Here is a 13,253-nt window from a genome sequence, read left to right on the forward strand (position 1 = left end):
GAGCCTTTAATGTTTTGTTTTCCTATCACGAGATGTCATGGAGAGATTAAAGATCCATTTTTTGGAGGAAAGAAAATCATTTTCAGACCCTGAAGTGAAATTGGCAACACCCACTGTCATAGATTTCGCAAGACATTTTGGTCCATATTATTGCAGGTTGAGAAAGGGCAAGTTTGTGGTCATCAGTCTTGTGTACTGCCATCAGTAAGAACAAAGAATGGTTAAAAAAAAGCATTCAGATTAGATTTGGAAGATTGGATAGAAGATTGTTTATTTGTCACCCATTAAAGAAACAAAGAGGCTTTATTTACTTAATAATGCTGCTGTCAATTTGACTGGGGTCCAAATATGTGTACGGCACGCCAAGCTTAGCATTTCTGGCCTTGATGTCGTCACTGAGGCTCGATAACCCCGCTTGAAACCCCTCCATCATCTGCTTGATTTCGGGTTCTTGGAATCGTTCGTCGGGATACGAACCCAAGAGTACCTGCCGGTATTGCAGAAACAGACACAGGCGCTTGAGGTTCCGAAAATACTCGAAACCAGAGATCACGGAAGAGTCCGAGACGTTAACGGCGCTCAACTTACGGTATCGGAGTAGTTCAGTGTGAGCACGTATAGAATGCTCGCCGTTATGACCGTCTCGCCAATGTTTGGGAGCGTCTCCAAAATGGTCTCCATGCTGGACTGTCCTTTCGCGGTTGGAGATCGCTTGCGCAACAGTAAGGAACCGTTGGGGACAAACATCTGGTAGTCAAACTAAAATATCAAAAGAAAACACTTTAGGTTTGCTTTTGCAAGAGGTTTCCTCTGTAGATCCCGAAAGACTTTTTGAGTCTGATTTTAACGGTTTCACCTGTCCGTTATTGACAGCAGCATGCTGAACGGAAACCGTGAAGATAACCATGGTGATGAACTTGACCACTTCCTCAACACAATGGAAGGCCTCTGGACATCCTGTCACAAAAACAAACAAACAAATTTAAAAAATATATAAATGTAGTTGCTATGCACAAATATTGTGTTGGCAAATTCAATGGCGTTTAATACCTAAGCGTTTATTCCCTAAAAAGTAATGAGTGAATATCTCATGGATCCATCCTTGCAGCTCCGAGTCTTTGACTACTTCGTCGTTTGAACGATAGAAGTGTCCCACCACGGAGTTCACAAATCTGCCAAGTAAAAACAATCTGTCCTTTGACTGGCTTCAAACCATTTATGTGATTTACTTATGATGGTGAAGGAAAACCAAAAATTAACCTGTGGATGATATCCCATAGTTTCAGTCCATCATCTCTGTAGTAGAAGTCAGGGATGGACTCAAGTCCTCGAGCGCGAATGTTGTCCGGTATACAGAGTGAGCTGTATGTGAGCTCATCTTGTGCACGCCTCATGAGCTCTGTCATCCCATCGAGTCCAAGTGAACTCTAGTCACGTACAGTATAAAACACGCAGGGCTTGGTGTGAGACGTGGAAAAACCAGCAAGCAAATTAACTACCGTACAGTCATTAGTCTGACATGAGACACTCGCACCATTGCAAACGATCCAGAAGGTCCCAACAGGGTTTCACGGGCCAGAGCATTGACGTGTAGAATCCACCGGAAGTGCGGGATCAGCAACTACGGCGAAAGGGAAAAATAGCCCCGTTATTGTCGAAAAGGCGTGTTCATTTGGGTGTACGGTGGTACCTCTACTTATGAAATTAATCGGTTCGGGAAGAAATCTCTTCACTAGAAAATTTTGTAAGTAGAGACGCGTTTTCCATGTAAATGTCCTAATCCGTTCCAAGCCCTCCCCAAAAGTCAGACAAAGATGTTTCCTGAAGCATAAAAATACATCCAAATATGTAACAAATACGTGTTACAATGAGATTATTGCACAATAAATGAGACTTGTGCATAATGTCAAAAACAAAGAAAAAAAAAAGAATAAAAACGGTCATTTAACTAAACTGCGTTTATCGTTTTTTTTTGTTGTTGCCCTTTTTAGGGCAAAAATGTTCTCTCTCAGAAGTCGTTTTTTTACCTTGTAAATGGGATGAATGAGGGGGAAGTTGCGAAAAAGGCTCATGGCCCAGACCTCGGCGATGAAGTGAGTGTTCTTCAGGTGGGAGATTGCCTGGTGAGTCATCATCTCCGCATTTTTGACCATTATCTTGGCTAGAAGCCAGTCTGTCTCAGAGTCACTGGGCAGGAAAATCGGGTTGTCCTCCGAGGGTTGTTGATGCACCTATCGAAACGTTGGAGAGCAAAACTGATCGGAAAACAATCGACAATCGGTTGTCAACTGTGAAATACCTGTATTGCAATCGGTATGAGTTTTTTCTCAGGGTTCAGGTAGAATAGACAGAGAGGCGCAGGCACTGGCAGACGTTCGCCGTGATAGAGTCTCCCCGGGATTCCGCTCAAAATCTTCTGGTCATAGAGGAACATATTCCCTCTCTGTGTGACAACGAAGGGGATGAAATGGAATGTCCGCTGGGCATCGTCAAAGTACGAAGCGCTCCGTCGATACCTTGAATTCGTTGTGCAGGGGCATGCCGATCTCCAGGTATGGCTTCACCATTTCCTCGGTGACGGGGAAATTTGGAGGTAGCTCCGAACAGCGTTTGATCAAATGCGGGTTAACGCCATTCAAGAACTGGTACCCATAAAAGTCGTCGTCTTTCCAGTGCTCAAAAAGATACTCTGAAGCGGCGGGAAATGAAGAAATCACCAAGTCTTTAGACGAGACACATTTAATAAGGGCTTCACCTTGACCCTGACCCTACCTGAGATTTCGGACTTCCTGTCGTCAAAGATCATTTTCATGTCTTCAATCGTTTTCCAGCTTTCTTCAGATCCAAGCATCCCCTTAAATTTGAGTTCCGCAGTGCTGAAGGATTGAAACGCTTTCACCGACAACTTCTAACTTCACATCAAAAAGTCGGGACGTTGTGCTAAATCGTTCCAAAGTTACCCTGACAAGAAGACGGACCGAGATTCTTGAACTCTGGACTTGGACATGCGGATTTCGGCAGGGACGCTTGATGTACTAAACTGGCTGTGGGAAGGTAGTCTTTGATCCATCGAGGCCCATCTAGCGGGGAATAGCGTCGCGTTTTAGACCGCGCTGAAAGGTCTCCACGCTTGCGCCATTTGGAAGAACTTACTGAAAGTTGCTCTTTTTCGATGCCAGTTCTTTTTTGCGGTGCTCAATCAACAATGGGTGCTCATCTTCAAAAGCCTTTATGGCTTTAAAAAAAAAGTTGAAATATTTTACTCCGTGAATTCAGAAAAAAATAGATCATGAGTTTTGATGGAATTATCAACCAAACCTTTTCCTCCTCGGAGCTCCACCACCTCGTCATTGGAGAGCCACTGGTAACACGGGAAAAGCAACGTCTCTCCCTCCGGGGTGGTCACGGCGATTTTCGAGCAGAACCACTCGTCGTCCTTGCGCCAAAACCGCGGGTCTTTCTCGAGCTTCACCAGCAGAAGTTTCCCCAGAGGGGCGTCGATTTTGACGGTGTATGTCTCGCTCTAGAATTGAAGACATGCGGGCGAAATAATAGATCGAAAATGTACCGCGTTTCGGATCGTCTAACTCACCGTCCCGGTTTTAAAGTCAATGCCCCAGTTATCCAAGTCGGTTCGCTCGCTCTGCCCTTCGCTGCCGAGCAAGGTGACCAGGATGTGGTCCAATGTACCGGCGCAGTCCCTCCCGCCGGTCGTTACTTCTAGCTGGTACTCCGCCATGGTCGCTCCGTAGCAACTTATCAAAAGGATGTCTTCCAACCCGACCTCTAAATGTGCTCAGGTGGTTATTCCAGAGTTTCCAGTCGTTTTCTGAACCTGGCAGAACCTTTTCAGGGTCTTCCTGCAAAGGACCAAGTGAGTCTATGTGAGGATTCGGTTCTAATGTCAAAAGATGAGAGAGTACGGGCCCTCAAAACAAGCCACGACTGGAATCACATTTCAGCAAAATCGGACTTGCCACATACCAAAAAGCCCACAACGACCTGCAATTAGCCCTCCGGGGGATAGTTAGCGGTAGTACATGACTAACTTGTTCAACATGTTTGAGCGTACATCGGCGAGCTGGAGCTGATTTAGGGTTAAGGTGCAGACTGACGTCCTTAACTACCCGTCATACACAAACTGTTTCCCTTATATGGGCGTGTTTGACTGCCACAGGTTCTTGTACATTGCATCCATAGTTTTTGGGCTCAAGTATATTTTACTCCTCTGCGAATTCTGATGTTTGGTGCTTGTGAGGCTCCAAGCGTGCAACGTCTTTCTCGGCAGAGTTCCGGCAAGCAAAAAGACAGAGCAGAATGCAGGATTAACAGACATGGAGATTTTATTGACCAGCCGTAGCAAAGACCAACTCGTCCCCGCGACGTCTGTTAAATCGATACGCTGTTTTCGATTTCTTTGGGGTTCAAGTAAGGGTAGGGTAGTTGAAGCTCCTCGTTCCTCTTCATGATGGCATCGCTGATTGTGGACAATTCTGCTTGAAAATCCTCAATCATCCTCAAGACGGCAGGCTCACTAAAACGTTGGGGATAGTGACCCAGAGGGACCTGCGCGAGACAAACGAAAAAGACACGTTTAAGGTCTGACGAAAACCCAACGTGGATGTCTCGCCTCAAGAACCGTGGCGATAGACTTACAAAGTCATCATACTTCTCGCTGAGGAACCAATGAAGAGACGTGGCGAGCGAGCCAAAGGATTTGTCGGGCAGAGTCGTCAGTATGTCCTCCATGGTAGCATTTCCCTTGGCAGTGGGCGGAGCCAAATGGAGTAACAACGGACCATTGGGGATCCAAGTTAGATAATCCATCTGTAGGGAACAAAGAAAATGTCAATTTTGGGACAGAGCGAATCCAACTTCCATCTTTTGGTCTTCACCTGCCCCGAGTTCAACGACGCATGTCGCGCCGACACGGTGAAGATCAACATCGTGACGTACTTGATCAGCTCCTCCACATTTTGAAGGCTTGACGGAAAACCTGCAAAAGATCCACAGACACCCGCAAGTAGTCCACTTTTTTTACTGCCTTTCCCTCGATCGCAAACCAAATTTCAATCATGAGTTTGACACAAGACCTGAAGCGGCGTTCCCCAGGAACCCATAGTTGAAAATCTCGTCGACCCATTGCTGAAGCTCCGAATCCGCGGACACGTCACTGTCCAGCGGATAATAGTACGCCACCACTGCCGTGACAAAACTGGGCGAGGAAGTGCAACGAAATGAGAAAGTACCAAGACGTGCAATGTCCAAAATGGCTCCATAGAATCTTTTTGATTCACAACGTCGAGCAGCAAGCAGGAAGCGGAACTCACCTGTGAATGACATTCCACATCCTCAACGCATCATCTCTGTAATAAAAATTCGGGACGGACTCCAGACCTCTGGCAGCGATATCGTCCGGAGCGCAGAGTGACGCGTAGCTCAACTGGACAAGCGCCCTTCTCATGAGCGGCACTTGTCCTTCCGCAGAAATTGAAGACTTGAACGAAAATAAGACGGCGATTGGTCGATCGCTTGTTCCAAGGAGACGTTGCTAATCAAACACCAAAGAAAAACATTTCCCCACATACGTTATCGAAGAATCTCCCCGGGCCGTAGAGAAGAGCGCGAGCGACCGTGTTTGCAAAGAGGGTGCTTCGATGATGCGGGATCAAGAGCTGGAAGACATTTGACATCAGCGGCATCCGTCGCCGCGGAAATCGCTTTGTCCCCGCCTGGCGTTTACCTTGTGCAGCGGGTGGATCACGGGCAGGTTGCGAAGCGTCGCCATTGCAAAAACCTCCGCGACTAAATGCGTGTTGTGCAAATGGCTGACGAGCAAACCATGCAAGGTGTCGACGTGTCGCGCGTGCAGTTTCGCCAGCAGCCAGTCCGCTTTGGAATCGCTGGGCAGAAAAATCGGATTGTCCTGGGAGGGCTGCTGGCCAAGCTGTGGGAGGATTTTTTTTATTTGTTTATGCTTAAAAAGCCAATTTGATTATATATGCAGCCAATTAAGGAAAATAAAGCAGACCTGAATGGCGAGGGGGCGTAATTTCTTTTCATCGGTCATGTGAAGTAGGCAGAGCGCAGCAGTCAGAGGAACCCGTTTACCATCCAAAACCATTGTTGGCAGACCTTCCATGATTTTATAGTCAACAATAAATATGTTGCCATTCTGGAAAAGCCAGGAGGATAAATAAAAAAAAAAATTGAACTATTGGGAAGACATTTAAATATTCGCAAGAGGTCAAATTTTGGGTTCATCTTGAACCAAGTAGTGAATTTTAAGCCGCACGGGATCGTAAGTCAAGCCACGACTGATTGGTTGGTTGGCTACCTCCATCTCTTTGTTCAGAGTGGTCCCCTCGGCCAAAAAGGGCTTCACCATTTCATCTGTGACTGGGAAGTTGGGCGGCAGCTTCGAGCAGCGTCGGATCATGTAAGGGTTGACGCCGTTGAGGAACTGGTACGCAAAAAAGTCGTCGTTCTTCCAGAGCTGAGACACTTTTTCTGAAGAGAGTTCATAAATTTATTTGATTTACTATATATATTTTTTTTCAGTGAAGGCAGTACCTGCAAGGGTTGATTTTGACACATTCTTCATGTCCTCAAAGTTCTCCCAGCGTGCCGTACTATGCAGTATGCCTGCCTCTGTGAGTGCATCCCTTTTGGGTAAAATACATGAAAAATGTATTCACATTCAAGGTGTCCCCACATGAATTTGAGACACAGACAAGTTTCTCCACTCACACCAACTTTCGCCTATACGCAAAATGTTTGGCTTTGGAGAATGACAAGCGGTCTTCTGCTGGGAGTGATTTTGGCTCTGTGACGTTTAAGACAAAAGCCATTCCTTCAGCGTACTCATCCCATCTGATGGCACCAAAAAATAAAATTTTAAAAAGTCAACACCGTTGAACAAGTAAGCTGAAATAAAAGTGGGGCTCGCTCACTCGTATGTCAACTTCTGTTGGACCAATTCCCTTTTCCGTTGGTCTTGGAGTCGTGGATAAAAGTCCTCAAACGCTTTTGTGGCTGCCAGAGATAAGAGACATTTTGCAAAAACATTAACACAGCCATTCAATTGAAAAGAGTACCGGAAGCGCCCTCTGCTGGCCGTAAAAACTGCACTTTTTAGGGAGAGGGAAAAAAAACGGGCCGAGAATATATTAAAGTCGTTTCACAACCTGTGCCATGTGTAAACAACCTCGAATTCGAAGGTTTAAAAATGAATAATATTTGATGAAGGACGCTAACCTCTTCCTCCTCTCAAAAGCACAAGGTCACCCCTGGACAACCACTTGTAGCAGGGGAAGAATACGTCGTCGTCCTCGGGCGTCCTCACCGCAATCGTGGAGCAAAACCACGGCTTAGCTTCAGATTCGTGGAGAGGATCTTTCTCCACTTGGAGCAGGAGAAGGAATCCCAACGTGAACGCAGACGTCACAGAGAACGTTCCCACCTGCAGGTGAGAAACAGTGAACCCTGTATATTTTTTGAGGGGGGGGGGGGTGCGGGGGAGAGAAACCCATCTTGTGTTTTGTTTATGCAAAAGTCACAAGACTTCGGTAACGACAAGAAGCAGAGAATCGATTGAAATGAGTCGAAGCGCTTTTGACAAAATTAGTCCTTTGTTGCCGCCGTGTGGCAACCATAGGAACTGCAAATGTCTTGTGACCTTTACAATTGAATGAATTTGACCTTTACACTTTGGAACGCGCATACCAAACTGTTCAATCTTTCAGTTCAACTAATTGATTGTTCACCGACGTGCATTCAAAAAAATTTCAGGAGGTCAAATAAGGTTCACCTGTAAAGTGTATTTTAGGTTCATCCTGAAGCCAAAATGTCCCCCCCCCCCACCCTTTTGAGAGCAGGTTGCGGTATGACATAACATACCTTTTCGGTTTCATTCCCCGGGCTGACGCCGGTCAACTGCGTGCAGTTGGACCGACCCTGCGCACCCAGCAGAGTGACATAGACGTTGTCAAAACCGCCGGCGTGCAACATGTCACCCGTTGTCACGGTCAGCGTGTACTCCGCCATTTTGCTAAGATAGAGATCAATACACCCTGCAAGTAAAACAACTTTTTTTGGGGGTGGGGCCGCCACACAGCTCTGCTTCTCATCACACGCGGGCGCAATCGGTTCCGAGTGAGTAAACAGATGAGGACACGGAAGCTTTTAAGTGCAATGCCTGACCCAGCCCATAATAAGCAGAACCAGGTGTGCGCCATTGACTCAATGAGTGAGGTCTTTCCTGACCGAAAGTTACACACAAGTTCAGGGAAGAGATTTAGTTTCAGTTGCAGTTACAGGTGAGTTAAGCACAACATAAAATATTTAATTTTATGGGGAAAAAAAAAGGGTATTGTGAATTTGTGGTCTAAACTTGTTGACCAAATGAGATCGCCCACAATGTGAAAAAGTTGATTTATTTGACTCAACTGACCATGAATGCGATACAAATGCAGTTGCTGCAATCATTCGGAAAACTAAATCACAACACGGCCCACATGGGGTAACATTCAATCGGTGAGACCAACATTCGTCGCACACAGTACTGTCGACATCTATGATAAACGGATTTACTTGCGTCGTGCGTCACACGGAACTAGATTGTGCAATAATACTATCAGGCGGAATTTTTTTATTGCAAATAAACGAGTCACTCATGTTGGCAGGAAGGTGTTCTTTCATTAAGGCAATAAAGTGTACAACAACAAAAAAAATAGGGATAGTTCTGGTGATTTTTGTTTTTCAAAGTGATTCTTATCTTGATAGTTCTAATGGGAATAATCGAGGACAAGTAGCACACGACAATCATTGCGTTATGATCATTTAATGTCCTCCCCCATTGCTTTCGAAGTGCTTTTTCAGCCGGAGTGCTTAGATCGCCTCCTAACAATCTTCTGGCCATCGATATTTTCGGAGCTTGGTCAAGTTCTCCTGCCCCAAGCCCATAGCAGGGAGGGGCACCGGCTCGTTCCGATACGCCACCGTGTTGTACTGGCACTGCTTCAGGTGGTTTGACATGCTGGGGACGTCGGTGAACCCCCACTTCAGCACCGGGCTGAATGCGGTGCTGAACCGCCACACCTGTAGTCAAACAAACAAAAAAATGAATAAATAACTTGACTAACTGATTTTTCATACGCATGTTAGGTTCGTTCAAGATTCTAAATCACGGGTGTCAAAGTCAAGGCCCGGGGGCCAAATCTGGCCCGCCACATCATTTTTCTGTGGCCCGCGAAAGCAAATCAAGCATGTCAAATTATAAAGTCTGAAGCAAAATTTCAAATTGTCAGATGTAAATCACAATAACAGTCATTATTCTTGACTTGTGATTAATTCATTCAGTACCAGCTAATTCTAGACCAAGTCTGAAAAGACTTATAAATACGTCTTTGGGAGTGAATGAGTTAACTAGTTATCCATCAATTTGTCGTGCGCTGTGTATGTAATATGTGGAGGTGATGAAACATTGATATGGCTTCCCAAAATTCATAACGCCCCTCCAAGGGAAACCGCAACTACAATGTTACAATGTGCCGCTCGATGACATCACGGCTGCGATGGGTTCGACGCGGAGGTTTTTGAGAAGCGCTTCCCATCGGCAAGTGCTTGCGTGGAGTTCAACTCACTTTGTGCTTAACCTGCCACGATACCCGCCTGTGACCGCCGGCGCTTTGCCTCCTTTCCCACTGCAGCTCCACGATACCTCTGGTGTGGAGGAGACTGGAGCACACCTCCCTCATGGTCCGCGACACCAAAGACAGTTGGCACAGGCTGAAGCTGTCCAGGTAGCCCGCGATGTGCCACAGAATCTCTGTGGGTAGTTCGCTGAACCGGTCCGACTGTGAATCGCCGGAGAGTTTGGCCCCGGGATGAGGCTGCACTCCGAAGGACCGAAGGAGCCTGCTGTGGACCACCTGGGCCCCCGGGGACGTGGGGTAAAACCTCCGCTGGGAGAAGGTGCAGCCGTAAAAAGCCAGCGGGCAGCGGTGCTCCATCCAGCCGTTGAGCCCGGCGTGAACGTCGCCGTGGACGTTGGTGAAATGGGAGGAGAACTCATCTCGGCGGAAGGACTGAGCGCACACGAAGGGGAACATGTGCTGGTAGCGGGCGTTGTTGGGGATGGAGTAATTATGCGGGAGCGCCTCGGCCTCCAGCGGTTCCAGAACGAGGCCGAGGCGGAGCGTATGGAAGGGGCTTGGGCAAGGGATCTGCGGGGACGCGTGGTCGCAGGCGGACGCCGACGCCATTTCGCCGACCCTCGTGTTCGTCACCAGCACGGCCGCCGGGATGGGGAACGTCTGCGTGCCCGAGTGGCTGCGGCGCTCGTCCACGCGGAGGGGATCCGAGATCCTTCTGTACTCTCTTGACTCCTCCAGGCAGAAGATCAGGGCGGCTGTGATCAGGTCAATTTCTCCGAGCCCGACGGGATCGTCGTCCTGTTCCAGATCTGAGGTGTCAACTGCTTTGTCCTCCGTCTCGGTTTCTACTGGACTCTGGCCACTGGGGAGGATCCACTTTTCTGGCTTACGGTTTTGTTTGTCTTGTGGCGCCACATGAGGGGACAGACCCACTTCCTGAGGGGCAACCAAGTCCTTCCGTGCAACTACCTCCAGGCAGCCATTCATGAACAAACTTTTTACTTCTTCCGTGGACTCATCTGTGGTTTGTCCGTTCTGAAAGTGCACCAGTCTGGGGGTCTGCTGATCGGCTTCTACTCCCACCGCTTCAGCGAGGCTATTGGCTGAGTGAGCAATGCTAACTGGGTCCGATACATCGGCGATGTTCCTCGGCGGTGCTTCCTTACCGTCGTGCGAATCCTGAGAAGGAACCAAGTCCTCTTCTGCAACCATCTCCAGGCAGCCATTCATTAATGAACTCGTTTCTTCCTCAGCCCCCCGCGCGGTTCGTCCCTTTTGAAGCCGCACGAGTCCGCCCAGTCTGCTTCCCTGCATTGCGGCTTCCGCTCTCGCGCCTTCGACGCGGCCGTCAGATGAGTTTGCACGGCTCACCAGCTCCAGAGCGCTGGCTAAGGTCCTCGTGGTCTCCAGAGTGGCCTCGTACAGTTTGCCGTAGTGCTGCTCGTTCAGTCCGTTGATACCGTTGGCGATTCGCTCTTTTGCCGTCGCCGCTCGCAACTCAGACAAGCCTGACTCCGCCGTCTCTTTGGGAATCTCACCCGCAGGGTCTGGCGAGCCCGTCTGGATGGTCGGCGGGACGGCAATCAACCTGAGCGACTCCAGCAAGGTGCACTGGTCCTGGAGGGCGAGGGCCATGTCGAGCTGCTCCACTTCCTCCACACCGCGACTCAAGCGCTCGTACGACGAGTAGTCCGTGCAGCTGACTGGCCAGCGGTTCCACTCCATTGTGCAGCGCACCACCCCGGCCGGACACACTTCCAAGTGGGCCGACATTTGGTTGCGCGTCATGGCGGCGGGGCAGCCGTAGGCGCTGTTCAGGCATGGCACCCTCAGCAGCGAGCACAGGAGGTGGTGCTCATCGGCTTTGCACGAGTGAAACACTGCGCCGCACGTTAGAGGGCAGCTGGTGAGTTGGCAGGAAACGCCTGGCAGAGGTCTGACCGCGCATCTTAGGTTGACACAGGACGTGCAGTGAGCATGTTCCTCGGCCATTTTGACCTGCCCAATAAGGGGACAAAGCAAACATTACACCATTCGGTCAGCTATTTGCTAAAATGCTTTTCCTCAGCTTGTTACCGATACCAGCTATCGACATTGAAAGGCTGCGTCTCATGCCAAACCTCCAACAGTACAAAAGTCTTTCGTCCTTTACAAAAGCATAGGGCTGTGAAATTTCATCTTCCTCAACTCTTTTTCAAAGTTCATCAAGCCATGAGCATTGTAATAAATAAAACAATGAGCTCACTGATCCCGTCTATTCGCCAAATATTTAGCAGCACAATTTGTTTTTCATTGTGCCATATTATCAAAGTAGTTATTGTATAGAAATACCTTTTATGTATTTACATATACGTACTCTATATTGCATTTTATACAATACTTTTACTTAATTGCAGGAGTTAAATTAGTACTTATACTTTAACCAGTCTTTTTTTTTTTCTCCACAGTTTTTGCCACCGCTGACCAGAGTGCAACAGCCAAGGTATCAAAACTGCACTGTACTTAACATCACTTAAATTCACCACTTTGTTTATATCACCTCCAACTTTTGCTACCCGTCTGTTCAATGAAGCATACAGTTCGTTTGATAGAACCGGTCGCAGCATCATCGCTGTCAGTCTAAACTCCGAACGTGTTTGGATGACTTTAGTCGGGATCTCTATTTAACATGACCGGTGATGCTAACCTTGGCTAAAAACAATAGCATTGTCGGAAGTTTCGCTGGCCACTTCTTCAAGCTGTTGCGATAAATAACAAACAAACAAAAAAACAAGACGTACAAGCAAAGTGGGCACCTTCTCACCCTTTCCTTTAAGAAGCTGTGCGTTAGAACGGACAGCAAAAATAATGGAGCGGTGCGAGTAGTTTATGAAGGATGAGTTCACATCCGTGTCGACTTCCTCCTCCCGAGCCTAGGTGGTCACGTGACCAACAGTCATACTATTGAGCCTGGCAGCTCAGAGCCAGCAAAATCGCAACTACGCTCGATACTATGGCGTGTTTTTGAAACCTATTCGACCACAAATGCAATTCCGCGTGTTCGTGATAGCTGATAACCGTGAAAGACCTCCGTCACAGTCTATTGTCGTTGTGCGCTTGATTTGGGCGCCACATTGATAGCCTCGGCCAGCTATACTTGCACGTCAACAGAGGCGCCATGTTTGTCAGGGCAAAGTGCCATTCGTTTGCGAGAACCATTTGAGCATAATAATTTTTATCTCGTGGTTTTCATTCATGTGACTACAGTGTAATCACATTTATACTGTGGGTTTAATGTGTGTGCGCGTGTGTGGCTTGAAAAATGCATGCAGATTAGATGAGTAGTACAGTAATAGATATGACGTTACTGTACACCAAATTCATTTGATTTCCTTGACCCAAACTACGAAAATCTGATTTACAGTATTTCACTCACAAAAAAAAGTATACTTTTTTTAGGAATAGTATACCACACCAAAAAGTGCCAAAACGATGAGACAATTACAACAAAAAATCTTTTTTCGTTTTTGTTTGATTTCATTTTTAAACTAATACCAGTGAGGTGGTCGTAGACCGTCTTGTTTACTTGAATAGATTCCCATTGTCTTCAAATTGATG

General features: G+C 47.4%; 2 protein-coding genes and 1 pseudogene across 4 annotated transcripts; all 3 read right to left on the bottom strand.

Moving 5' to 3' along the window:
- Positions 1-241: 241 nt before the first annotated feature.
- Positions 242-3,739, bottom strand: LOC147187802 (hydroperoxide isomerase ALOXE3-like; annotated as a pseudogene). Its single transcript, XR_015097721.1, has 13 exons — positions 3,593-3,739; positions 3,319-3,523; positions 3,154-3,235; positions 2,961-3,080; positions 2,773-2,876; positions 2,517-2,689; positions 2,300-2,443; positions 2,028-2,231; positions 1,529-1,621; positions 1,261-1,427; positions 857-1,172; positions 589-759; positions 242-487 (listed from the first exon to the last, which is right to left on the bottom strand). The product of XR_015097721.1 is annotated as a hydroperoxide isomerase ALOXE3-like (transcript).
- Positions 3,740-4,335: 596 nt separating this feature from the next.
- LOC147187803 (polyunsaturated fatty acid lipoxygenase ALOX8-like) lies at positions 4,336-8,046 on the bottom strand. Its single transcript, XM_086101057.1, has 14 exons — positions 7,900-8,046; positions 7,258-7,462; positions 6,954-7,035; positions 6,754-6,873; positions 6,574-6,671; positions 6,338-6,510; positions 6,032-6,175; positions 5,744-5,947; positions 5,589-5,675; positions 5,331-5,497; positions 5,094-5,215; positions 4,896-4,996; positions 4,657-4,827; positions 4,336-4,566 (listed from the first exon to the last, which is right to left on the bottom strand). The coding sequence occupies exons 1-14, from the start codon at positions 8,044-8,046 to the stop codon at positions 4,390-4,392; spliced, it is 1,998 nt and encodes a 665-aa protein (XP_085957183.1). The 3' UTR covers positions 4,336-4,389.
- A 373-nt stretch (positions 8,047-8,419) lies between these two features.
- On the bottom strand, positions 8,420-12,548 carry LOC147187804 (F-box only protein 30-like). 2 transcript variants are annotated; one of them, XM_086099587.1, is made up of 3 exons: positions 12,452-12,548; positions 9,645-11,654; positions 8,420-9,099 (listed from the first exon to the last, which is right to left on the bottom strand). In XM_086099587.1, the coding sequence occupies exons 2-3, from the start codon at positions 11,646-11,648 to the stop codon at positions 8,902-8,904; spliced, it is 2,202 nt and encodes a 733-aa protein (XP_085955713.1). In that variant the 5' UTR covers positions 11,649-11,654; positions 12,452-12,548; the 3' UTR covers positions 8,420-8,901. The 2 variants fall into 2 exon arrangements, with proteins under 2 accessions (XP_085955713.1, XP_085955712.1); XM_086099586.1 differs by having other exon boundaries at positions 12,343-12,463.
- Between the last annotated feature and the right edge of the window lie 705 nt (positions 12,549-13,253).

Source organism: Hippocampus guttulatus, chromosome 20 (assembly GCF_054856545.1).
Source record: "Hippocampus guttulatus isolate MCC_2025c chromosome 20, RoL_Hgut_1.0, whole genome shotgun sequence".
In the NCBI taxonomy this organism is placed as follows: Eukaryota; Metazoa; Chordata; class Actinopteri; order Syngnathiformes; family Syngnathidae; genus Hippocampus; species Hippocampus guttulatus.

Bases quoted from the DNA above. Each gene is read 5' to 3' on its own strand.
- LOC147187803 (XM_086101057.1), bottom strand. From the start codon at position 8,046: ATGGCGGAGTACACGCTGACCGTGACAACGGGTGACATGTTGCACGCC. The intron at 5,948-6,031 runs GTCTGCTTTATT...ATCCTCCCACAG, and splicing joins TACGCCCCCTCGCCATTCAG to CTTGGCCAGCAGCCCTCCCA. The intron at 4,997-5,093 runs GTCTTGTGTCAA...GATCTTTTGCAG, and splicing joins CCTGGGGAACGCCGCTTCAG to GTTTTCCGTCAAGCCTTCAA.
- LOC147187804 (XM_086099586.1), bottom strand. From the start codon at position 12,363: ATGCTATTGTTTTTAGCCAAG. The intron at 11,655-12,342 runs GTTAGCATCACC...CTTATTGGGCAG, and splicing joins TGCTATTGTTTTTAGCCAAG to GTCAAAATGGCCGAGGAACA. The intron at 9,100-9,644 runs GTGAGTTGAACT...GTTTGACTACAG, and splicing joins CGTGGCAGGTTAAGCACAAA to GTGTGGCGGTTCAGCACCGC.